We start from the raw sequence: 27,964 nt of genomic DNA, 5'->3' as shown, positions 1-27,964 counted from the left end.
CTTTTTTTTGTCTTGCTTCCTTTCAATAAAAGTTTCCTTTTGAAATGCTAAGTGCTAAGTGCTTCAAGAGTTCTACTTTCCTGAGTGGAGGGGAGAGGCAAGTCCTTACAGATTCTCTACTTTACTTGTCATCAGCACTCACAGTAAACTGCAGTGATGGCAAAATGGTGACAATTGCATAATGACGTAAAACACAGATGCCACAATTGTCCCAAAGGTGTTTTTTCCAAAGGCAAAAACTCTTGTTTTCTGTTGCTTCATTCAAGAAGCTTCATTGTCAAAGAAAAAAAAAACCCAAGAAAGTCCAGTTGCCTTTTAGAAAAAGCACCTTTGAGACAACCATGTCCTGAATGGTTGAGAATCTCCATAGACCAGGGTTGAAATCCAGCAGGTTCTGACAGGTTCTGGAGAACCGATAGCAGAAATTCTGAATGGTTTGGAGAACCGGTAGTGGAAATTTTTGAGTAGTTTGGAGAACCAGCAAATACCACCTTTGGCTGGTCCCAGAGTGGGGTGGAAATGGAGATTTTGCAATATCCTTCCCCCAGAACTGGGGAGGGAATGAGGATTTTGCAGTATCCTTCCCCTGCCACGCCCACCAAGCCACACCCACAGAACCAGTAGTAAAAGAAAATTGAATTTCACCACTGCCATAGACACATGCCACAATTGCATACTTTATTAAAATGTTGATGAAGGCACACAGGTTGTGGCATGTGTGTGATTACGTGACCATGCATATGTCATAATTTGCCTGTTTTTGATCTTCTGCAGACAAAAGATGAACACTGCAATTGATCTACAGTATGTTTTAATTTACAAGAAGATTGAAATTACAATAACAAGAGCAATAGCACTTAGATTTATATATCTCTTCATAATATTTTCAGCCCTCTCTAAGCAATTTACAGAATCAGCCCCCCAACAATCTGGGCCCTCATTTTACTGACCTTGGAAAGATGGAGGGATGAGTAAACTTTGAGCCGGTCAGGATCAAACTCCTGGCTGTGGGTAGAGTTAGCCTGCAATACTAGATTCTAACCATGGTACCACCACAGCTCCACCTTAAGTGATATATGTGCATCAATGGACCAACTTTATTTTAGGGTAGTATTATTTGAAAAAGTTGCTTAGATCATTGCTTATGAAAAATATATTAATAATATAATGACATTAACAATAATGCTAATAACTGAATGTTAGCCAATTATTTTGTCACTTTGGTTGCCGCAATGTAAAAAAGGTGTTAAGACTCTAGAAAGAGTGCAGAGAAGAGCAACAAAGATGGTTAGGGGACTGGAGGCTAAAACATGAAGAACGGTTGCAGGAACTGGGTATGTCTATTTTAATGAAAAGAAGGACTAGGGGAGACATGATAGCAGTGTTCCAATATCTCAGGGGTTGCCACAAAGAAGAGGGAGTCAAACTATTCTCCAAAGCACCTGAGGGTAGAACAAGAAGCAATGGGTGGAAACTGATCAAGGAAAGAAGCAACTTCTAAGGAGAAATTTCCTGACGGTTAGAACAATTAATAAGTGGAATGACTTGCCTGCAGAAGTTGTGAATGCTCCAACACTGGACATTTTTAAGAAAATGTTGGATAACCATTTGTCTGAAGTGGTATAGGGTTTCCTGCCTGGGCAGGGGGTTGGACTAGAAGGCCTCCAAGGTCCCTTCCAACTCTGTTGTTATTATTATTTAAAATAATTTAACCTTAATAAAATATAATAGAAATAAAGATGATAGAAATAAAATGCTACTTATGAAAAATACCTTTAAAAAGGTGATTCCCTCAGAGAAAGTGTCATGCACTCAAACAAGATGCATTTATTGGATATTGGAAGCTCTTTATTTCTGTACCTTCTTTCCATTGTCAATTCTTCCTGAGCAATTCAGCCTTCTTTTGTAAACTATATTATTTTGCAGTGTGCTCGTCTGTGTCTTTGTCTGTCTTCTCAGCAACTGTGAAATAGAACAGATTAAATATCATAATTTAGCTCTTGAAACTAAAGTCGTCATCAGTGTCTTAGACATCAATTTCAGAGGTGGCAGGTTTTATACCCCTCACATAGGATAGATCATTGGAAAACATATTCAGACCTTCTCTTGACAGGAAACTTAAACTTCTGGATGTGAATTCATTAGGTTTCCATATGGTAGTTCATAAGAGAGGTAATTGATAAGCTTACTGAGTTTCTTATCCTTCCAGAATGGAAATCTTGAAGGGAAACAGAAAATTGGATACATAAGGCATCCAGCAGCTCAATTGTTGCAGGTGTCCCTGATAATGATGATGGACAACTATCTTTATCATCATCTTCTCAGTTCCCATGAGATCATTGCATTGTACAAGATCTTGAAATTTGATGGTCCAGTGGTAGTCAACCTGGTCCCTACCGCCCACTAGTGGGCGTTTCAGCTTTCATGGTAGGTGGTAGGGGTTTTGTCCGATACTGAAGCACTTTCCTTTTTTTTAATTTAATTGACTTTTAAAAAAAATTTCATAGCATTATTTAAAAATATTTTCATTAGGTTTTCATAAAATTCCCCGTGACAATTTAAATTTCTGAAAATATACTATTTGTATCGCCCATGCAAGTTTAGTTCATGTTATGTAAGTGAAACTAAATGGCGCTATAGTGTGACCGCAAACAAAAGAGCCTTGTCCCAGAATAGCTCGCACATCTCCCCCCACACCACTCAGCTGTAACAGACAAGCAGAGCTGGTAGCCGGTGCCCCCCTCCCTAACCCTACTTTATAAATCCCATTACTGTGGAACCAGTGGGCGGTTAGAAAATTTTACTACTAACAGAGATACAAAAGTGGGCGATAGGTATAAAAAGGTTGACTACCCCTGGTCTAGTTCTTGATGATCTCGTTCAAGAATTCCAACATTTTGCTAAGGCCATCTAAAATCTCAAGCAATGTTGGCATTTTTACCTCGGTGCAAAAATGCTGAAATCTTACAAGATGAAATGTTGGTCCTCTTTGATTTTGTAAATAATATTTTTTTATTGTTAAATGTCTGTAGATGCCATTTTGTAGTTCAGTATGTGTCCTGTTGGGTGGGTATGACTTCCTCCATAACTCCTTAGCATATCATCTTCCAGGAATTGTTTCTCAAATTTCTCTCTCACAATCACTTTCTTCAAATTTCTTCTCACATTACTCCTTTCCTTTCTGTCTTTTAAAGCAGAGATCCTCACCTAATTCCAATTCTTACCTTCAAGCATCACTAGTTAAATATGTGTCACTATGGTGCTGAGTGTAGTTGTTTGCTTGCAGACATTTCATTATCCAAGTAGCAACATCATCACATAATTGGATAATCTTATTATAATGTTATCTAGATGGACAATGAAACATCTTGTTGTGACCCAGGCCCAGGTAGGTAGTAGGAAACTCAGTCAGTATAAAAACAAACAAACTTTATTATAACATCTGAGAATTAACTCATTCTCAGCCTAGTTCAACTAAACTAAAGCAAATTTCTCCCAGTTCCTCAGTTCTATCACCAACCTTGGTCCAATTAGGCAATCTGCCAAAGGCCTTTCTTGGCAAAAGTTCAGAAGACACTGATACAAAACAAATGCAACAAGACAAAGCTATCAATGTTGTTTTCCGGCAAAGAGCCCAAACACCGTTGCTGGTCTTTTAAGCCTTATGGGAGGGGCCAATCATCTCTTAGCCCTACTCCTGAGTCGTCCTCATTGCTTTAGCTGCTCTTGCCTTCTGGCAGCTTTTCTCATGCGTGCATTAGGAACAGGCTCCTCCTGTTCCTCTGCATCACTACTGTCAGCCTCTGGAGGCTCTGGAGTCCACACCTCACTCCTCGCTGGCCCTGGCCCCACCTCAGCCTCCGACGCAGAGCCCTCATCTGCGCCTTCCCCAGCCTCCAGGACTGGTCCATGTTCTTCCTCAGCCTCATCACTGTCTGACTCCATTTCCAGCTCCGCAGGCTGCTGGCAGACCACAACACATCTGCAAACAAACAACCACACTTAGAAAGCACCAAGGATCCCACAGTTCAACCCTGAGTAACAAATATTATCTTCTCTTGGAATACGTAACTATCTCTGCTTATAACTAAATATCTATGGAGATTCTCAGTCATCTAGGTCATGGTTGTCCCAAAGGTGCTGTTTGGAAAGGCAACTGGATTTTATTTTTCCTTGAAGATGTTTTGCTTCTCATTCAAGAAGCTGAAGAAGCTTCTTGGATGAGAAGCGACATGTCTTCAAGGAAAAACAAAGTCCAGTTGCCTTTCCAAAAAGCACCTTTGGGATATCTCTGTTTATGTTAATCTCTTACAGTCTTTCTCTCCATTTTTGGAAAAGGTTAAACTATAAATGCCTTGGGCTTGAGACCTAAGGCATTTATATTTTTTTATTTATACTTTAACCTTGTAATCTAATTTACATAATGGATACTTGCCATGCACATGACAATGGAAGAGTAGTACTGCCCCTGCAATTTTAAAGGCATTAGCTATTTGTATATAAATGAAGATAAGGATTATGAATTTGATATGGCATGCCATTAAAATTACGCTTCTTTATCAGTCTACAAGGCAGTGGCTCAGGTGGTATTTAACATGTAACAAAATCCATTTTATATTTTAATCTATTTTTTACATTTGTAATTACTCCAAATTACTCTCCAGCCATTATATGATTCCTCTTCTCCTTTCCCATTCTCTGCCCTCATCTTGTTCTCATAGTTCTTTTTATGGAGAATCTTAAAAGTTCTCCAGAAGTCATTATGGAAGGGGAGATCGGAACCAGGTCTTCTTGGTTGGGGACTTATATTGTGATTACTACATCACAGTAACTCATTGATTTTGGAGAATGGGTAGAACTTTCTTTTGTAAAATAACATCTTAAACAATCTTAAAGTTCTCCAGAAGTCATTATGGAAGGGGAGATCTGAACCCAGGTCTTCTTGGTTGGGGACTTATATTGTGATTACTACATCACAGTGACTCATTGATTTTGGAGAATGGGTAGATCTTTCTTTCGTAAAATAACATTAAAAAGAAAGGATTTAATTCAAAGATCAAAATGCACAATGTCCCATTTTTCAGCCCTGAAGCCATATTCGAGAATCTTCAGGGCAGCCACAGCAAGGCCGGTTGAAGCTGTGGGAACAGGAGTGGGGTAGATAGAGTTAACTGGGAATGTGTAGCTAAAACAAAATTCTTTCTCCTAGGAACCAAGGATGTTCTCACCAGGTGCTGGGAAGGCGTGGACTGAAATCAATTGGAGTTGGGACTGTGATCTGGTTGAGCCATGTGATGGACGTGTGACCTGGGGACAAGGAGTTTTGAGTTTTACTTCGGGTCTTTCAGAGTTGGGTTTTCACCAACTGTGCCAATATAATAATAATAATAATAATAATAATAATAATAATAATAATAATAATAATAATAATAATAATAATAATAACAACAACAACAACAACAACAACAACAACAATAATAATAATAATAATAATAATAATAATAATAATAATAATAATAATAATAATAATAATAATATTATTTTAATTTGTATACCGCCCTTCTCCCGAAGGACTCAGGGCAGTGCACAGCCAAAATAAAATACAAAAAACAACACATACAATACTAAGAACAACCCTTAAAAAACGTATTCAATTGGCCACATTTAAAATACAATATCACCCTATAAAATTTATAAAAATTTAAAACCCATAAAATCAATTTAAAATTTTAAAAATTCAAGCCAGTCCAGCAAGGCAGAATAAATAAGTTTTAAGTTCGCGGCGAAAGGTCCGGAGGTCAGGTAATTGTCCGGAGGTCAGACCTACCTAGTGGCAATGAGGGAGGTGAAACGTTCTTATGTTTCCACCCTCATTGCATCGGCAGACAACCGCCCGGCCGCCTTGTTTCGGGTGACCCGTTCCCTCCTTCATCAGGAGATTCGGGATGACCCTTTGCAAGGACGTGCTGAGGAGTTTAACGGTTAACTATACGATAAAATTGTTCAGCTTCGGGATAGTTTGGACCAAGATTGCGATGATCCAGCCGAGATGACGGAGACGCATCTTGTTGAGGTTATTTGGGATGAGTTTGATTCTGTGGCTCCCGAGGACGTGGACAAGTTGCTGGGGAGGTTACATGCAACTACATGTTTACTGGATCCGTGCCCTTCCTGGTTAGTGCTGGCTGCTCAGGAAGTGACACGAGGCTGGCTCCAGGGGATTATAAATGCTTCTTTGTTGGAAGGGGTTTTCCCTGCCGACTTGAAAGAGGCAGTGGTGAGACCCCTCCTTAAGAAGCCTTCCCTGGACCCAGCTATTTTGGGGAATTACCAAAACCTTCGCTTTGTGGTGAAGGTTGTAGAGAGTGTGGTTGCATGGCAGCTCCCTCAGCACCTGGATGAAGCTGTCTATCTAGACCCGTTCCAGTCCAGCTTCCGATCCGGTTATAGCACGGAGACGGCTTTGGTCGCGTTGGTGGATGACCTCTGGAGGGCCAGGGATAGGGGTTGCTCCTCTGCCTTGGTCCTATTAGATCTCTCAGCGGCTTTTGATACCATCGACCATGGTATCCTGCTGCGCTGGTTGGAGGGATTGGGAGTGGGAGGCACCGTTTATCGGTGGTTCTCCTCCTATCTCTCTGACCGGTCGCAGATGGTGTTGACAGGGGGGCAGAGGTCGTCCGCGAGGTGCCTCACTTGTGGGTAGGAGCCCCCACAGAGAAGGCCCTCCCCCTGGGGGCCACCAGTCGACATTGCTTGGCTGACGGCACCCTAAGGAGTCCCTCTCTGTGAGAACGCACCGGTCGCTGGGAGATAGAAGATGGCAGTAGACGGTCCCGCAGATATCCCGGTCCTAAGCCATGGAGCACTTTAAAGGTAGTCACCAGTACCTTGAAGCGCACCCGGAAGACAACAGGCAGCCAGTACAGTCTGCGCAGGATGGGTGTTACATGGGAGCTCCGAACTGCTCCCTCAATAACCCACGCAGCCGCATTCTGGACTAACTGGAGTCTCCAGGTGCTCTTCAAGGGGAGCCCCATGTAGAGAGCATTAAAATAGTCCAAGCGAGAGGTAACGAGAGCATGAGTGACCGTGCATAGGGCATCCCGGTCCAGGAAGGGGCGCAACTGGTGGATCAGGTAAACCTGATAAAAAGCTCTCCTGGAGACGGTCGTCAAATGGTCTTCAAAGGACAACAGCCCATCCAGGAGAACGCCCAAGTTGCGCACCCTTTCCATCGGGGCCAATGACTCGCCCCCAACAGACAGCCGCAACTGCAGCTGACTGTACCGGGATGCCGGTATCCACAGCCACTCCATCTTGGAGGGATTAAACTTGAGCCTGTTCGTCCCCATCCAGACATTCCTAATAAATTCATACTTTGAGGAAACTCCAGGCCTGAAGAGTTTTGATTGCATTAGGTTTGTTCTTTGGAACCCTGACACCACTGCAATTGAACCACCTTAAAAATTGAGTATGGACAAAAGGAGGAAGATTTCACTTGTCGGGTAGCCTAGCTTCAGGAATCTTCTATCAAGTCTCTTAAAGGTAAAGGATCCCCTCGCACATATGTGCTAGTCGTTCCCGACTCTAGGGGGCGGTGCTCATCTCATTTCAAAGCCAAAGAGCCAGCACTGTCCAAAGACGTCTCCATGGTCATGTGGCCGGCATGACTCAATGCCAAAGGCGCATGGAATGCTGGTACCTTCCCACCAAAGGTGGTCTTTATTTTTCTACTTGCATTTTTTACGTGCTTTTGAACTGCTAGGTTGGCAGAAGCTGGGATAAATAACGGGAGCTCACTCCATTACAGGGCACTAGGGATTCGAACCGCTGAACTGCTGACCTTTCGATCAACAAGCTCAGCGTCTTAGCCTCTGAGCTAAGAGGCTAAGATACTGTGTAGTAACTCTGGTGTAGATGGTTTCTAAAAGGGGATTGGATAAATTCATGGAAGACAGGCCTATTTAGGCTAAGAGTCTGAAGAGTGATTTTTTTTTTTTTGCTTTGGTTTGGTGAGAGCTTGTTTTGACCTACCAGCTGCAGCAGAACAAGAACAACATGAGAAGGCAGGTTTTTATCACCTGTTGGTGATCACTCCAGCTGCTGTAAGAAACAAAATGTTGGACTGACTTGAATCTTACCCTAATCAGTTGGGCTGTTCCCATATTTTTAATTAGCCTTCCTTCAGAAATGCAGAAGCAATGGTCTTTATTTCCAAATTAACCACAGAAAAAAATATTTGCTTTATTCAAATATCACCACGGCAAATAGAGTTGGGAAGTGAGGTAGTACCATGAGGCAAGCGTTATACATTTGAATCACAATTCTTTGATAATTTAGAGCAAAGGTCTTCAAACTTGGAAGCTTTAAGACTTGTGGACTTCAACTCCCAGAATTCTGGGAGTTGAAGTCCACAAGTTTTAAAGCTGCCAGGTTTGAAGACCTCTGCTCTAGAGCCATGATGAGGCTAGATTATCATTTATAGGGTTGATTACTGCTTTAAAAAACACTTTAAAACAACACTGTGAACATGATGAGCAATTAGGAAAGGTTTAATGTGATTGCCATTTGATTCAGCTTCTCATTGCATCAGCGTGCATATTTCTCCATTTTGGGATATTTATGCACAAAAATACTACAGGGAAAAACTGAACTGGAAAACAGTAACTGTAAAATTTAGTTTCTTAATTGGTTTGCAACTTGCTCCCAAAAAGAAAACATATAATTAGAAATTTAAACACATTAGCACACTTCTGTGTAAACGCATTACACTCTGTGTAATGAAAATGGGAAATTCAGAACGGATCACATAAACTGATTAAGTTCGTTGTCTCTTTAATCCGAAATCATTATTCAATTCTTCCAATCAAGCAGTTGAATTCACACCATTTTTTTCTTCTCTGGTCTAAAACTTGTATGTTATTTCCTAAATCTGATAAATGCACTGCCTCAAATAGAGGTTGAATTTTTCTCATAGCCAATGCACCTGCTTTTGTCTTGGCAATTCTCTACATTAATACGGGTCCATACATAGATGTACATTTATGCACGTAAGTTCTTATTTTTTTTCTCACTTGCACATTCAGCTAGAATGCATCTAAAGGTGATATAAAAATGAAATTAAAAAAAATAAAATTTAATTTTAAATGCTCTGTCAAACCTTCTGTCATTGGGGTTACTTATAAAGTAATAAAGGCAGGATAAAAATCAAATAAAAAAATAAATTAGTGCTGTTTGTCTTCCAGGTCAGTACTTACATATCCTGCAGACAGGCATCCATTGTTTTATCCTAGAAGCAGAAACTATAAACAAAACCTAAGCTAGAAATGTAGCAAGATTTGAAAAGTTCACTAGGGGCTACATTAAAAACATGGTTTGGGTGCAGTTAACATGCTGATATTTTTTTTAATCAACCTTTCTTTTTTGTTTATCCTACAGCAAGAGATCAATTTATTTTATGGCATTGCTGACACACAAGACACTTAAGAGGGAACCAATGCGCTTTTTGAATATAATAATATAACAACATTGCTTTCTCCTTTGAAAAATAGAGCTTGGGGCATGCTAAAATCCACAATCCTATGAATTTTAAACCGAAAATATTGTTTATGATGATGATCTCATCTCAAAGTTCAAGAATAAAAGGCTTTGCTAGCTAATTGGACTGTATTATATATAAGCAGTTAAATTAATATGGAACTCGCACTTTCATGGAAATTCATATCAGCCATCTTTTATTATTTGAAGTGTTGCGAGTCAGGGTGAGAGAATAAAGGAAGAGCTGCAGTGACAACTGATGTCATGTCAGAGAAGAGAAGACAAGGAGGATTGCCAATGATATAATTATACATCAGGGATGCTAAGGTCCTTGGTAAACTGCTAAAATCACCTCCCATCATGGCATCAGGTAGCTTCAACTCGGCAAATAAACAGAGGTATTTCAGATAACTACTTATAGAAGAAGGAGAATTAAAAGGGGGAAGGAGAATGAACTGAAATCAATTCAATCTATTCACACAACACATCTTGCCTGGTTATCAACTTGGCTTATTTTCTGGTTGATTAAGTTAACCAAGTGGGATGAATTAACATAGAATTCTAAACTATCACCATCTCACCAAAATAACCCAAACAAAGACTTTCAATGTGTAGAGCAAATGCAGATGAAAGATGTTTACCTGGCCTGGTTAAGTATATTGTGTGCATATACCTAGCATATAAGAGGAAATTAGATCTCCAGGAGTCCTCGACTTATGACCAGTTGCTTGGTGACTGTTTGACATTACAATGTCCAGGCCCCTCTTGCATAACTGTATTTTGGGTGCTGAGCAACTGACCTGCATTTATGGCAATTTGCAGTGTCCTGTAATCACATTACTGTAATCTATAATGTTTTTGCCGGAAATAGATATTTACTTTCCAGTTTCTGGCAAAAACTCCCCATAGTGAACAATGGGTTTGCTTAATGGCTATGGTGTTCACTTAAAGACCATGGCATTGCTTTACAGACATTACAAAAAAGGTTGTAAAATTGATCACAGTCACGTGATAACCCATTTTAAAAGTATCATGATTTACGACCAAAATTTCAGACCCAATTATGATCATCAGTCCAGGACTACCTATATTTAAGGCCAGTTAAGTCCTAACTTAATTTTTTAAAATGTCTGTGGAGATTCTAGGTCATCCACGTCATAGTTGTCTCAAAAGGTGCTTTATACAAAAGGCAGATGGACTGGGTCTTTTCTGGGGTTTTTTGAAGAAGAAGAAGAAGAAGAAGAAGAAGAAGAAGAAGAAGAAGAAGAAGAAGAAGAAGAAGAAGAAGAAGAGGAGGAGGAGGAGGAGGAGGAGGAGGAGGAGGAGGAGGAGGAGGAGGAGGAGGAGGAGGAGGAGGAGAAACTTCTCATCCAAGAAGCTTCGGTTCTAATACGATGGGTGTGTGCGTGTGTGGAAGGATCATATTTCTTTACAATCTTTTAAATTTTAACACCCACCATGGCCCCCTGAGGTCAAACATGGTCCTCAATGAAATCGAGTTTGACACCCCTAGTCTAAGAGAATGAAGATAAAAGAAAGATCCTATGTACAGAGAAAAAAAACCCCATACAACTATTCCTCAATTTAAAACCACAATAGGGACCAGAAATATTTTTGTTAAGCAGCATAGTTCTTAAGTGAGGCGTCTCATGATACCATCCAATTTTATGAACATTTTTTGCCATGCATCGTTAAATGAATCAGTATGGTTGTTAAGTGAGACATCACTTAACATATGACCTTTCCTACTGGCTTTCCCATTGACTTTGCTTGTCAGAAGCCAGCTGGGAAAGTCACGAATGGTGATCACTTGACCATGGGACTCTGCTATGATTGTAAGTGTGAGAAAGGTGTCAAGTGATAATTTGTTATCTGTATAAACTGTATAAACTGTTACTAAATGAATGATGGTAAGTCAAGGACTACCTGTAGTCACGAAAATGTAGTCAAAGAGCAAGAAATGCTTATGACTTACAGAGGCAGAGAAATACAGTTATTTTGAAAGTTGGTGAAAAGGGCTAAACAAGGAGTCTCCATCTGAATAAATCGAATTAAAAGAGGTAAAGTTATCTGGGATGAAAGTGAAATTTGAGAATGATTGAATGAGCATATCAAAGGTTTATATGGGAATTATAGTGAGATGCCAAAACCTAGAGTAAAAATGAAACGATAAATATTAGGTCTCCTTTTTTAAAAAAAGAAAATGCTATGAGGACACTGAAAAATAGAAAGACTTCAGAGGTAGATAGTGTAATCATGGGTGAAACATGTAGATGTGGGTGTAGTTTGCTCAGAGTGTCTGTCATTCATTTAATAGAGTGCGCAGAGCACATTTGTGGTTAATGACTGGAAGAACGCTATTATTTCCCACTTTACGTAAAAGGAAAAGTGAATGTAAAATGTGAATTTAAAAACCTTGAAGTAATTAATTTGTTAAGTTACCCAGAAAGATTTCGGCAGAATTTCATTTGAAAGGTTATGTCAGCCTTGATAGTTGGGACAGGAAGCACACTTAAATGAACTAATTCTAAGTTATTATAAGTTTACATTAATAGAACCTTGTATTTTCCCCATAACCTTTACAACCCAAGAAACTAGAAAGGGTCCATCTCAGACATCTGTCATGCCCATATTCCAGGCTCAGCTGCCTCTTATCTGACTATTCCTCTGGCTTCAACTCTTTCCCTTGTCTCCCAAGGTCATTCTCATATATCATTACAGGATATGAGAGGGAACAGTGAGCTAATTTTTTTAAAAAAACCAATAGAATGGCCTTATGTCACATCTGTAGAAGCATAGAGATGTCCTTTGAGAAGCTAGGCAGAGGCAGTGATTGTTGTGACCCAGGCCCAAGTAGGTAGTAAGAAACTCAGTCAGTATAAAAACAAACAAACTTTAGTATAACATCTGAGAATTAACTCATTCTCAGCCTAGTTCAACTAAACTAAAGCAAATTCCTCCCAACACAATTCCTCAGTCCTATCACCAACCTTGGTCCAATTAGGCAAACTGCCAAAGGCCTTTCTTGGCAAAAGTTCAGAAGACACCAATACAAAACAAACGCAACAAGACAAAGCTATCAATGTTGTTTTCTGGCAAAGAGCCCAAACACCGTTGCTGGTCTTTTAAGCCTTATGGGAGGGGCCAATCATCTCTTGGCCCTACTCCTGAGTCGTCCTCTTTGCTTGAGCTGCTCTTGCCTTCTGGCAGCTTTTCTCATGCAGGCATTAGGAACAGGCTCCTCCTGTTCCTCTGCTTCACTACTGTCAGCCTCTGGAGGCTCTGGAGTCATCACCTCACTCCCCGATGGCCCTGGCCCACCTCAGCCTCTGATGCAGAACCCTCATTCAGGCCTTCCCCAGCCTCCAGGACTGGAGCATGTTCTTCCTCAGCTTCATCGCTGTCTGACTCTGTTGCCAGTTCTGCAGGCTGATGGCAGATCACAACAGCGTTGGCACATAAAGAGGATTAAACTTTAAGCCTAGGCGGCAGTGAAAAAGCAAATGATAAAGTGAATGGACCTGAATTATGGAAAGTTTTCAGTTATTAGAAAAATGACAATTAGTTGTTACAGGCTATAAAGTAATACATAATGGAAGCAAAGCATGCCCAAAATTAAACAGATTCTTTAGAATATGGTTCAAAATGAAATAGCACAGATGTGTGCTACAAGTTGTGATGAATGATGAACTTCGCATCGTCACATTGGAAACCTTGGCACAAGTACACCATTAATGGGTTTGTGTTACCATGTCAAGTGGCATGTTTCATCCCTTTCACACTTGGCCCACTCCTATGGATGACAACATTGAGCAGGGAATAAGGAAAAGTTGGGTACTGTTTTTTAATGGACTTCTGGTAAAATCTATGTATAAAACTATAACAATTGGCTGTGCTGACAGTCAGTGCATTGGTTTTGGATGTCAATATTTGCATAATTTTGCAGTGAATTATTTTTAGTGAATCTTGGATGGCATTGAAGAAGGAGCCGGATTCTGTAATGCAAGCAGAAATGGTTTGCAAGAACAGGAAGGAATCAGGAGGGAGAATGGATAGTGGTGATGTAAATGAGATTTAGGTATTATTATTATTTCATGCTTTCAGCAGTTTTCATTTACTGTTTACTTATTTTCTGAGCTTTATATAATGTTGCTTAACACAGACAGGAACAGAAGAAATTGAATATGTTTGTGATGCATGAATGTCCAGAGGTCATGAAGAGGCTAGAAAATTCCCATAACGCATCTTCAGAAACTTAATTGTTATAAGAAACTGATAATCAATGTTGAATAACAATAATTACATCACATGGCTTTGTGTGCATGATTGATTTGGCCATATGTGCTGCTTTCCTTAGGAGGTACTTCCTCCAGTGGACTGTTGGAAAATGACTGGCCATGAGCAGGGATGCCCCAGAGTAACTGGAAGCAGTTATTTTGGCAGGAAGCCCAGTTACTGCAAAATATAGCTGTAGAAATCTGTTACTTACTGCTTTTAAATATAGGGTGATGGAAGTCAGTAGTGGATAATAATAATTATAATAAAATATTATAATAATCTCAAGAACAAGCACTACAAACTAATGCCATGAAAGCAAAGATACAAAAATCCACTGACAATCCAAACTGCCAACTTTGCAACAACAAAGTTGAAATTGTTTCATATTTAATATGTGAATGCAGCAAAATTGCACAAACTGATTACAAAGCTAGACACGACTGAGTTGCTAAATTAATCCACTGGTCATTATGTAAAAAATACGATCCAAAAAGTCATGGGAACATAAAGTGGAAAAAGTTATAGAAAATGAGAAGGTGAAGATCTTGTGGGACTTTCAAATACAGACGGATCATCACTTGGAACACAACACACCAGATATCACAGTTGTCAAAAACTGAAACGTACAATTTATTAACATTGCGATACCAGGAGATGCCAGAGTTGAAGAAAAAGAACTGGAACAAATCATGGAATATCGTGACCTGGCCATCGAAACTACACGGTTATGGATGAAACATGTAACAGTGATACCCATTGTCATCAGAGCACTTGGTACCATGTCCAAGAATTGTATAAGAAACAAATTGCAGCTTCCTGCAATAACACCAGCAGAACTGCAAAAAACTGTGCTGATTGGAACATTTATTTTATTTATTTATTTATTTTGTCACAACAATATATGTATGTATCATACAAAAAGATTATATAGTATATAAACACATATATGAGTAAATATAAGGAGATATAAGCATATATATCTTAAGAAGGTACTTGGTTGATACCTAGGATGCTGGCAGCAACCCATATCAACCATTAGTATCAGTCAATGGTATTTGTGACACATTTTTGAATGTTCAGTTGACTGAGTTTCATGTTTAATTAATAAAGTAAGTAATAATAATAATTACAATAATTATTCAGTCTTGCAGAACTCAGTAACTTACAGTGTTTTCCATGACGGTGAGATTAAAGTAATAAACCAATATTATTTCAATGTTTAACATGTTTTTCACATCCAGCCTAAGTCATTCTGCCTAGATATGATGAATAATAATGCTGATAATGGGAAAGAAGGAAGGAAGAAAGGAAGGAAGGAAGGAAGGAAGGAACGAAGGAAGGAAGGAAGGAGGGAAGGAAGGAAGGAAGGAAATGTATCATTTTTGTTTGTTAAATAATATTGCACAGCCTAACTTTAATTATTACTGAATGTTGAACATTACTAGTTTAGAAAAGTTTGGAATAAATGTTATAATGTTTCATAATCAATGTTATAACAATGATACAAAACATTACCCGTGCTGCTAAACTCTTTTTATCAATGTTATCAATAAACAGAATCAACGTGAAGGAGATGAAGGATGTGAAAGTAGTAGAGGGTAGAGAGGGAGGTTGTGAAGAAAGGAAGTGACAATCGGGCAGGCCTGAATTAGTAATAAATAAAAATTAATGATTAATGATGGATAATAGTTTGTACATAAATATGATGTTTGAAAATGGAAATAAAAATTATTTATAAAAAAAAATAAACAGAATCAAGAACTTGCCAAACGTTACGTTGCCATACAATTCAAAGCTACACAATCTCAACTTGACATTACTAGATAATTTGCTGCCAAATGTATACTCATGATCAAAACTGATAGTGGTAGCAATGGGAAGCAAGGATTTCTAATGGTGGCACATCACCTTTGGAAAATTGATTAGTTTTATGTAAGCTGATTGTCATTAAGCTATTACATAACATCTCCTTTTATTTGCAGTTACTGGCTTCATATGGACTTTTTGTGTAAGAAGGAAAATGATTTTGTCATTTTGATGACTAGAAAAAATAGGTTATAGAAAGAAGGGAAATATAATGAAATCTTAGGGTGAAAGGTTTGATTAAAAATTGTTTGTATAACTGTTGAGAAGAAAATTGAAGTATTATATTATTCAAAATACGTTTAGGGACCTTAAAAATCTTAAGTATAAATGTTTCAGTAAATGAATACCACCTGCTGTCTCATTCAAAGTCTTTAACAAATATGAACTCTATCTGTGTCCCTTACTGGAAGGAAGTTGCAAAGAATGAATAACCTAGGTAAGACAGAGAAAACAGTCTTGAAATTCTATTGTACACAATTATATTGCTATTGTTATTTTTCTTCAAGGTATCCTGCCTTTTGTTGTGCAGCTTAAATAAATTAACTGAAACATTTTCAAAAAGAACCACTAGGCAGTGCACTAGAATACAAACCCACCAATCTCAACATGAAAGTGGGGACAAATTATTACTTTTGTTTCAGTTTAAACACTGTTATGTTGTTTCTTCAAGAAACTGAAGCATTTAATAAATACAACAACCTTATCGTGAATATTAAAAGGGTTTTTAATCAAAGGTTTTGTGCACAGGTATTGAAAAATATTGAAAATATTCTACCCTTATGACTGGGTGCAGTGTAGCTTATCCCACAATTTTGATTGTTGGCCGGTTTCTCTGACTTTTATACGGCTCCTGCAGGTTGTTGCTTCCATAAACATTTTAAATGCAACTCAAAACTTCAAATCTGTAAAAAAAAAAAAGTTGTCACCTGATTCCTTAAACTTCTGCTCAGAAACAAACCTCACTGGGTTTTTCAATCACGTTGAGGTTTGCCGTCTAAATACCGCATTGCAATAAGCGTTTTGACTGACGATCGCTCAATAGTTAAACCTGCACAGACGAAGGGCCAACCGCTAATTAACACGGTGTGTGTTTGTGGGAGGGGGTGGGGGAAACATTTGCTCTAACACACGAGTCTTAAGACAACTGACAAAGTTATGCTTGGAATGAGAGCCTCGGAGAAGGCAGTTGCCTGCATTGCTGCTAGTCGCTCCGTTTAAAGACAATTGGAGTGAGCCAGCTGGAGCGAGAGAGCGAGAGAAAGAGAGAGGGCGAGAGCGAGCGAGGGCTGGGCGTGCTTTTGTATGCCATGACGCTGGGGGGAATCGTGGTAAAGAGTGAGGGAACTTCGCTTTTTCAAAGCATCCTGGCAAACGAGCTCAACCACAGTATCTGAGCCAGTTTGGAAGGCAACCCTCTGCTATCAATAGTTGAGCGTGTCGGCGAAATCCCTGCAGGACAAGAATGGGGGGCAAGATGAGACGACTCATTGCTACGTCAAATGTTTTTATTTCTTCTTGATCTCGCTCTCGCTTTCTTTCGTCAATAATTCAACTTAGGGCTCTCTTCCCACCCCACCCCCCCGTCTCCCGCCATAGCTTTCTCCTCCTGGATTCTGGGAGCGGGGGGGAGGCTTTCAATGGCAAAGAAAGGGGCACCGGCAAGAGCTGATTTGGTCCAGGAGGTGTTTGGAAGCACATTTCCGATTGCTTTTTAAAGGATCCTTCCCTCCAAAATCAGACTTTTTCCCCCCTCCGCTGGAAATGTTGAAAATTTTCAGAAGAAGCTGCTTCTGCTGCTGCTGCTGCTGTGCTGGTAGCAAGCGGTGCGTGTGTGCCTGTGTGCCTCTGTCTGTGTAAGAGTGGTGATTTTTTTTCCCCCCTCCGCTGCTGGTTGGGCTGCTAGAGCTGGCTTTGTGGCGTGGTCTGTGTAAGCGTGGAGAGAGGTGGAAAGGAGAGGAACGTTGGGGCGCTCCGCGCAAGGCTTCGCTGTCCGCCGCTCCTGGTGCTGAACATGGGCGCTTTAAGCAGGGCGCTGTCCATGGTGCCCATCCTCCTCCTAACGCTGGCTCTCTCCGCTTTCCCCGTCTGGGCGCAGAATGACACGGAACCCATCGTACTGGAAGGGAAATGCTTGGTAGTTTGCGATTCCAACCCAGCGACCGATTCTAAGGGATCCTCTTCTTCTCCTCTGGGGATCTCTGTACGGGCTGCTAATTCTAAGGTGGCTTTCTCGGCGGTCAGGAGTACCAACCATGAACCTTCTGAAATGAGCAACAAAACCAGGATAATCTACTTTGATCAGGTAAAAAGAACACCCATGAGTATCTTGCCATAAGTAGAAAGACATTCTAACGTTTCCTACCGTGGAGTGGGGAAGTTGGTTTTGCCCGAGTTTCGTTTAAGGCAGGAAGGTTTTGTGTTGTATTTTTTTAAAAAAGTAATTTCACCCCTGGGAAAGGGACTAGGTTAAAAGTGGAGGGGGAGGCAGCTGCTTAACAGTACTGATATGAGATAGGATAAGGACAGTAGGTGGGAATCAACAGGTGGAGTTGATTTGCAAACTCTTTAATCCTCCTTTGAAAGGAGTGGGCTGAAACTTAGGAATTGGAGACAGAAGCTTTTGGTCCATTCAGTTGCTCTGTTCAGTTCACGGATTTTGTTTTTCCTCTTAAAAAGATGGACAGCAATTTCACCCATGCTTTCCTCTGAGAATGAAGTTATTTTTTTTATTACTTATTGATTTCAGTTTCTACATTTCCACTTTACATTTAAAGGCACATGGAGGGTTAAATAAGTTCTGGCAGTTAGGACTACACACACACACACACACACACACACACACACACACACACACACAAGAATCTGTCTCACATTATGACATAAGTAACAATTTTACTATTCTTGATGTACTGGAATAAATGAAGTAATACCAGACAATACAGAATGATTTAATGCTTCAAAGAGGTTAATACTGGGGGAAGACTATAAAAATCAACTTACTTATGTATCCTTGTACTTTATTCTTGAGAATGTTTACTTAGAAATAGTAATGTGTAAGATTTTGGTATTTTAATTTAACTTTGATATCCTGAAAAAAAAAATAGCTGGAAATTTGTTAAAGGCTTTAAAGTGGAGGGAGGAGAGATAAAGTGAAGATATATAAAGAAAACCTCCAGATCTCCAGAAGCTCTTCAGTTGATTAGCAATCAGATTTCCCAGCAGCTTAAATCTTTCATGAGTTTTCAAAATCATTCAAGTCTTTCAAATCTTAAATCTTTCAAATCTTTTATGAGGTTTCTGAACCTTACAGAATCGATATCCTACACCAGACTTACTCTGTAGTTAAATCGGCATGTATTTGGCATGGATATAGATAATGTAGTGATGAAACTGAGTCAGATCTCACTAGTAAAATATGGAGGCAGTCCTTTGGAAAATTCACTGCACCTTAGTAGCATCACTGCAGAATTTTGCAACCTTGGAAGGACTTTCTGCACCCCTCCCTTCTTCCAAATCCATTCCTGAAATAGACAGTAAAAATTCTTTTACCCATATCTTTTGGGAAAAAAATAGAAAAAATGTATTCCTCTTACTTTCCAAAATAACATCTTACATTTCCAGTTTCAATCTAATGCGTCTCAATATAATCAATCTGTTTCAATAGGAAAATTAAACCAATGTGTCAGTTTTCCTGCTGAAAGTGATGCCATTTACAGGATGCAATTTTTGGACTGGCAAAAATCCATGTTTTGAAGGAGAAGACAGAAAGGCATTGGAGTTATATCATGCCAATTCTGGTTTAAAATCCATGTACCATATCTAATATCCTACCATCAGCTGTTTATGCATTGTGTGTGCTAATAGAGCTGTAGATACAGCAGATTTTTGCAAATATTAGCTAAAGGGTTTAATGAAGCCCACAAGTTATTTTTTTAGTTTTTTCAAGGCATATTTTTTGACAGGCTGACAGATCTGCATTTCTCCCAAGTGTTAAAGAGTCCTAGGAATCTTGTAACCAACTCAGTCACATTGTCATTAACCTTTTCAAGAGATCAGAAGTCAGGTGTATATGTAGTGTAAGATATATGCAGATGGTGGAACCCCATGACAGCTACCTGTTTCTCAGAGGAAGTAGTAGAAGGCAAAAGTTCAATATTTTCCCACTTCTATCCAGATACAAGATATATAAGAGAAGACTTTTAAAAGTATATGCTTCAATTATATGCTTCTCCCCTCTACTAGCTGTGTACCACTTAAAAACGCCCTACTCTTTCTGCAAAGTTTTAACTTCCTGTTTTCCTATGAGAGACCATCCACTTCTTGCCTTCATATGTTTCATTTACATCTTCACATTCATTACTGGACATATTAGCCAGCATATGTTACTCATTATATGCAAACAATATTGCTTCTGGAATTGTCATGACAACTGAAGTACGTCCCTACCCTGACTGATCCCAAAACATATTGCTAAGGTACATGCCAATCCTATACATATTTATTGAGAAGAAAGTCCCATTGAATGGAATTTATTCTCCTTTAAGCTCACAGAAATGTATTCAGGCAGGTGGTCAAATAGATGGGGTGAAGTATATGATCTCTCCATTTCACTGATGTTGCTGACATCAAGGCACAGGAGAAGGATTACAACTTGCCTTGTGAAAATGATCCAAGTAGAACTTTTACAAATATTTTTTTTTCTGCAGAGCAGAAGAAGATACGAAGCTATTCTTCCTGTTACTGGTAGTAGTATATTTTTAGATGGTAGAGTCAGAGTATGCAATATTATATTCCATTACTTTTTTGATAATGTATCATTATTATTTAAATAATATGCTATATGTGGTTTTTAATTATAATAATAATGATGATTTCTCATCTAGCTGTTTGTAAACTTTTGTCTTGTGCTGGATCTACAGTTTTGTGTTATTCATTTTAATTTTTTAGTTATATTTATGTAATCTAAAGAAACTGTTTTGGACAGGAGCACTGATAAAATTATGCTGTAATATTTATTCAGGGAGATAGACAGACAGACAGATAGATAGATAGATAGATAGATAGATAGATAGATAGATAGATAGATAGATATGTAGATACACATGTGTGCGTGTGTGTGCACACACACACACAAACACATAATCTCGCTTCTCTTGGGCTGTATCAGATCAGTGGATGATCCAGTTCACAAGACACAATCCTTTCCCATCCTTTGCAAATGATTTGAGAGGGTTTTCTGTTCCCCTCTCTTCCAGATATGTTGGGCTACATTTTTTTGGTCAGCCCCTCATAGAATGATTCGTGGCCAGAGTTTCATGGGTGTTATGGTCAGAAACTTTCAAGGGCATCGCATTGAGAAAGGCTGCTGAAGAAAAATAGGCCTTATATGCAAAGCACATGTTAGGTGGCTGTTATTCCATCAAAGTTTATCGAGAACTTCAGAGGGTGACCTGTTTATATATAAGAAAGGGTTCGTGACTGTGTGGAATTTAACTGAAAGGCAAACTAAAATGTACAATATGCAAAGCGGATATTTCACAGCACATTACATTTATTTTGAACAGTGCCCTCTGGTAAAAGATAACAGGGCAGAGTTAGAGGGAGACACATACAAAGCAGAATAAAATGATAAAGCAATTTTAAAGGCAACAAATTATGAAAAGGCAAACGATACTTTAAAAGGTTCAAAGCACAGTGTTAATACATCTCTGGTACCAGGAGAAGCTGGAAAAGGCATATTATATTAGATTCTCTGATAAATATGTGGCAGAAATGAGAACTGCATGAGTGCATGAGCCATAGTTCAGGTTTTTATAAATTCCTCTGTATTATATAGAAAACCTTGGGATTTTACACTTTTATTAAAAAAAAAAAGTGATTTAATTAAGTGAGGCTCACTCCCCAGTTAATGGATAGAGGATTGCAAAACTGTCCAGGCAGGTAATAACAATAATCATAAACTGTCAACGTTAGGTATATTGAAGTCTAGAAGAAGGTTAGTAATGAATACACCAGAAAATTGAAAAAAGATTTTAAGGTCCAAACTCAGCAGTGGAAATACTATCAAGGCGATTAATACCTGAATAATTGCAATCATGAAATATGTAGCTGGAACAATGGATTTGACGCAAACTAAACTAGAAGTCCTGGATAGGAATCCCCCACAAAATAGTCCCAACGAATTATGTGCTTCATCCATGCATTGATGTTGACAGAATCCACTTAGCAAGGGACATAGATAGGCATGGAATGTTGCATGTATACCAGACAATTGAAGAAGAGAAAAAGGACATTGGAAAAATATCTGAAGAACAGTGTAGAAGATGCACTGAAGCTGGGATAGTATGAAGGCTTACTGAACACCAAAGAGACCAAACTGGCCCATATGAAAGACCAAATGAAGAATAAAAAAACAGATATGGCAAGGCAAGTATATGGCCAGTATATATTTTTTAAAAAAAAAATAACGGGAAAATGTGATAACAAGGCCTGGAAAGGGCTAAGAGCAGGAAAGTAGGAGAACGAAACCAAAGGGCTGAATCTGGCTTCACAAGACCATACCTTAAGAACAAATGCATATAAAGAGCCAAGGTGGCACAGTGGTTAGAATGCGGTACTGCAGGCTACTTCAGCTGACTGCTAGCTGCAATTCGGCAGTTCAAATCTCACCGGATCAAGGTTGACTCAGCCTTCCATCCTTCTGAGGTGGGTAAAACGAGGACCCAGATTGTTGGGGGCCAAGATGCTGACTCTGTAAGCCGCTTAGAGCACTATTTGTACACAAATAGTATATATTTATATATATATATAATGAAGCAGTATATAAGTATATATGTCTAAGTGCTATTGCTATAAAGCCAAAATTGAGAAGCCAGCAACAGACAGCAAATGCCCTCTCTGCCATAAGCTTAATAAATAGTGGACCACCTAGTTAGGTGCTGCAAGAAGTTCACACTGATTGACTGCTAACAATGACATGACAAAGTACCAACAACGGTGCATACCACTTGACTACAAGCAAGAACTGGTAGGACCATAGAATAGACAAAGTAATAGAAAATGAAGAAGCTAAAGCTCTCTAGGATTTCAACAGACAAGCATCTGTCACACAACACCCTAGATTTAGCAATTATTCAATAAGACAAAAATGTCAGGATAGTGGACATTGCAATATCTGTAGACAGCTGAATAGAAGAAAAAGAATTGAGCGGGGGATCACAAAATATAAAGACCTGCAAATAGAATTAATGGCAAAAGTTAACAGTAATAGGTGCTGTGGATGCAATCTCAATATCTCTGGAGTATAATGTGAACACCATTGGCATTAACAAAATCACCATTAGTCAATTGCAAAAGGCAGATTTACTTGGAGCAGCTTGCAGCCTGTAACAATAATGTTACCACCATCAAACAGCAACATCTGTCTATCCCAGATCCTTGGGAAGGGCTCTTTAAGTGGATAAAAAAATCATATTAGGTCTAAACATCTATGTGACAAACAACAACGACAATAAAAGGCAATTTGGATGCAATTCCAAAATAACTTGAGCACCAGTTGAACACCATTGGCATTGACAAAATCAACATCAATCAATTGCAAAAGGCAGTTTTAGTTGGAAGAGCTTACAGCCTGCACCAATACCTTTAACAAACAACACCATCTGTCTATATGTGGTCCTTGGTAAGGGCCTGATAGATTGACAAAAACATAGATCCTGTCTATACATCTGGCTGACTGTATTACAATAACACTAACAACAACAGCAACAACAAACAACAGCAACAACCTGGCCATCCAAACGATTATGGATGAAACATGTAACAGTGATACCCATTGTCATTGGGGCACTTGGCACCATGCCCAAGAACTTTACAAAATAAATCAAGAAATTGCTGTTTCATGCAATAACACCAGTGGAACTGCAAAAAACTGTGCTACTTGGAAAATTGTACATTTTAAGAAGATACTTGGTTGATACCTAGGATTCTGGCAGCAACCCGTATCAACCATCAGCACCAGTCAATGATATTTGTGATACATTTTTAAATGTTCAGTTGACTAAGTTTCATGTTTAATGAATAAAATATATAACAACAACGACAACAACAACAATAACAATAGAGTTAGGGAAAAGAGATTGGCTCAAGAATAGCAAAGAACAGAAATGCATGTTTCTCTTATGAACTCAGCTATCATTTTTGTAAGCAATAAGGATTATGAGATTAAGCACAAGCTTAGTGGGAAAGGTGAGGTTTATGTTAAGGTTGTAAGGAATATAGACAGAGAAATGATATTGCTCAGAAAATGAAGACAACAATTCTAAATAGTTATACTACTAAACTACAGATTTTCCTCAAAAATGCATTTAATTCAAGAATTTTAGTATTGATAAAAAAATACTAGGATAATTACCAGATGATGCATCAATTTTCCTGATGTTGGTGCAATGAATGGCAAAGCCTACTGATTGCAATTAAACTAAGTTATAATAATAGTTAATATTTTTTCATGTATACAGACCTGGCATATGGCCACCCAAATCCAGTTGAACCAAGTTCAACTTTATATAATTGACCCATAGTCATCATTAATACCTAGCAAATGGATTTCTATATTGATTTCTTTTGGAATGACTATTGTTTAAAACTCATAACATGTTAAGATTACAAATGCTAACAGATATTTAGAAGTACAGGTCTCTTTCATAGGAGCAACAGATATCTGCACTCAGTCTAACAGGACAGGTAGGTGAATATTTTGCTATGCTAGAATTGCATAGAGAAGATAACGGAGATGAAGTCCATAAATCTTTGCATTGATTGTTTTAGTTAACAGTTTCATACTATTAAATGTAAGTTGATTAACAGAAAGATAAGAAAGGCTCGTCCCTTATGCCCCCTTTTTTCCTCCTATAATTAAACATTAGAGCCATGGTGGAGCTGAGGTTAGAATGCAGTATTGCAGGCTACTTCTGCTGCCTGCCGGCTGCCTGCAATTTGACAGTTTGAATCTCACCAGGCTCAAGGTTGACTCAGCCTTCCATCCTTCCGAGGTGGGTAAAATGAGGGCCCAGATTGTTGGGGGAAATATGCTGACTCTGTAAACCGCTTAGAGCCCCTCTATGAGGGAGATGGGTAATTAAGTTTGATACATAAATGAATCATCATCATCATTGCAGCAAAAATCATGATGAAGTAACATACCACTAGGGAAATGATAAACTAAGTCACCATATTCAACCAAAGCTAACACGTTCCAATGAAAATGAAGGGGATTGGAAAAGGTGTACCAAAGAAAATGGAAAGGAGAATGGAAGTTGATTGAAGCTCCCCTAAGAAAGAGTATGCAATGCGTCTCCAAAATCCTTGCTGTGCTCTTTCTGAAATCTAAGTCTAAGCAAGACTTGATTTGATAATATAGAAACCTAAGGAGCAGAGGTGGCATTCAGCCAGTTTGGGAGAACTGGTAGCAGAGATCGCGGGTGGGCCTGCCCACCCACCCTGGCGCTATGCCATCCTACTTTTGGGACATTTTTGAGGCCGGGTGCACGCACAGAAGGTGCACGAGCGAGCAAAGCTCATGCGCAGAAGGCCAGGCGCATGTGCAGAATGCATGCGCAGTGAACTGGTGGTAAGTATATTGGAAACCCACCACTGCTTAGGAGGCACCTATGAAACTACAACCCAAGCTCAGAAGGACTGAAAGTACGGAATTCCTCCAAGAGGTTAGGCACATTTCAATCCTAAATAACAATAAGAGACCTGACTGTCCTTTTCAAAAATGCAGTCCAGTTTTGCAAGTACTGTAAAATGCTCGTCAAAGCAAAGAGGCTATTTTTTTTTCCTGTCAAGATCAATATGGCTGAAACATGCCTGAGATTCTGTGGATTGTACCCAAGCCAATGAAGGAGATCCAGCCAATGTAGGAGATCCAGCTATTGTCAGCAACTGAAAGCCTGGAATATATATTTGACACAGGTAAAGCTGGCTGAGGAACTCTGGGAGTTGAAGTCCACAAGTCTTAAAGGGACAAGGCTGGAGACCCCTGCTATAGACAGTTGTTACATTTAATAATTATACCTGCATAATAATTTCTTGTACTTAAGTTGCTTGAAAAGTTTCTACAAACATTTTATTGATTGATTGAATCTATATTCCACCTTTTTTCTGAGACCTTAAAGTGGTGAACCTTCATTTTAATGTAGGATTGGGAGTGTGTAGCCTGAAAACTACAGACAGCCTTTGAAACCCTTTGTGGATTATCTAGAGCTGTGTTGGCAGCTGTGCTTAGAATGCCGTATTGCAGGATAACTCTGTTCACTGCCAGTTCGATTCTGACCGGTTCAAGGTTAACTCAGCCTTCCATCCTTTCAGGTTCAGTAAAATGAGGACCAAGATTGTTGGGGCCAATATGCTGACTCTGTAAACCACTTACAGAGGGCTGTAAAGCATTATGAAGCAGTATAAAAGTCTAAATGATATTGCTATTGCTAGTAGCCTCAGTCTCATTCCTAGCTAGTTTGAGATGGAAGCATTCACAAACTGAACTGTAAACTCTAAAAGAGTCTGCACATAATTTAAAACAAAGAAACAAATTAGCAAAAGCAACAATAACATCCAACCTTGCCTATTTTACATTATAACCTTACCCATTCCGAAGTTAAGTGGGATTCCCCAAGCCACCAAATGTTGAAATTTTCCATGGCACAATCCTTCATAAAGACATAGTCATCCTTCCCACTGAGATGAATGGAGAATCTGTTTCCAGCCGAGGACAATCATAAGAACACTGATGCTCATACAGTTCAAGTCATGGAATAACTTCAGATCATGAGCACAACCTGGATCTATATGCATGATGAAAGATGAGTGCAAAAAATTGTGGGTGGTGGAAATAAGGCATGAATGCACAATGCTAATTGTGTCTGCCAGTTGTCATCTCTCCCTCTCTCTCTCCCTCCTTCTGTCTGTCTATCATCTATCATTTGTACATATATCGTCTGTAAGGGGCGTGCATAAGAGCACCAATGTGTCTACCGTTCCTGTCCTAATGTTCCCTTTGATTGTATCCAATTTCATATAGTTATTACATACTTATGATTATATTTATGCTTATATATCGTATAGTTATTTTATGCTTATGCTTATATATATTGTTGTTACAAATAAATAAATAAATAAATAAAATAAAAATCTATCTATCTATCTATCTATCTATCTATCTATCTATCTATCTATCTATCTATCTATCTATCATCTAAAAATTCCCTTCTTAGCCCTATAGATGGTATGTGTCTTCCTCCATCTTGAGTCCTCTATCAATGGCCTGGGAGTTTGAGGGTTCAATACAATACCTCCTAACTTTGCACTCTTATGAACAAATTGCTCTGAGATTCTTGGAATCAGTTGGAGCCACTCTCCCATCTTAGGAGTCACAGGACAAATGCTTGAACTACTGCTGGGACCACTTTGATCTTTACATTCCACTTCCTCTCTAATTCCTCCTTCAGACCCTGGTACTTCTCCAGCTTCTCATACTCTTCCTTCCTAATGTTGCTGTTACTTGGCACTGCTATATTCTGAGTGGTTGGCTCTACAGCCATGGTTGTACTTATTGTGTATTTATTGGGAACCATGGTTTTGTATCTGAGCATGTTCTGGATCGATTCAGTGTAGCAAATGCCTTGCATTGAGCCATCAATATCTGAAGGAAATTCTGTAGTCTTCTCATTCATTGCCCAAATAATCTTGATGGTTCAGAAGTGTTGTAAAGCTTGATCCACTTCCTTGAGTAACAGCAGTTGGTGGGCAGCTTTATTCAACAACTGGCATTCCTGATATCCTGACCGACCAGGATGGGTCTGCTTGCCGTGTTTTTCATCATGCGGACATTTTCAGCGGCGGACCTTCTTGCCCTACGAGATTCCCCTCTCTCGTGGGTCTGGCCCTCTACGTTATCGAGGGCCTATCTTGAGGACGGGTTTTGGAACCCCGAGAGATGGCATGCCAAGAATAGGAGACTTAGGGGATTTTTAATTAATTGTTTTAACCGATTTTTTAAGGGGAGTTTTAATGGGACTTTTACGGGGAGGGTGGAAATCGATGGGCTTGGGTTGGTGGGGAGGGAGGGTGGGGTGGGGGGGGTAGGGGGGGATGAGGGGGGTAGCCCGTCGGGAGGGAAACCAGTTCCAGCGCATGCTCGTGGCGACTATCAAATGGGTTCGGAGGTTATGGGGCAGTGTGTTCCTTTGTGTGAGGGTGAGTCTATTTGCACGGTAAG

At 39.3% G+C, this 27,964-nt stretch overlaps 1 protein-coding gene across 1 annotated transcript in view; it reads left to right on the top strand.

Moving 5' to 3' along the window:
- Nucleotides 1-17,695: 17,695 nt before the first annotated feature.
- The window catches only part of CBLN4 (cerebellin 4 precursor), a 33,961-nt gene continuing 23,692 nt past the window's right edge, over nucleotides 17,696-27,964 (top strand). Inside the window, exon 1 of the mRNA XM_058177956.1 lies at nucleotides 17,696-17,986. Within this exon, the coding sequence (XP_058033939.1) occupies nucleotides 17,696-17,986 (291 nt within the window). The remainder of the gene's footprint in view (nucleotides 17,987-27,964) is intronic.

Source organism: Ahaetulla prasina, chromosome 3 (genome assembly GCF_028640845.1).
Source record: "Ahaetulla prasina isolate Xishuangbanna chromosome 3, ASM2864084v1, whole genome shotgun sequence".
NCBI classification, from domain to species: Eukaryota; Metazoa; Chordata; class Lepidosauria; order Squamata; family Colubridae; genus Ahaetulla; species Ahaetulla prasina.
Note: the sequence above shows the minus strand (reverse complement) of the source record. Positions and strands in the feature narration are given on the sequence as shown.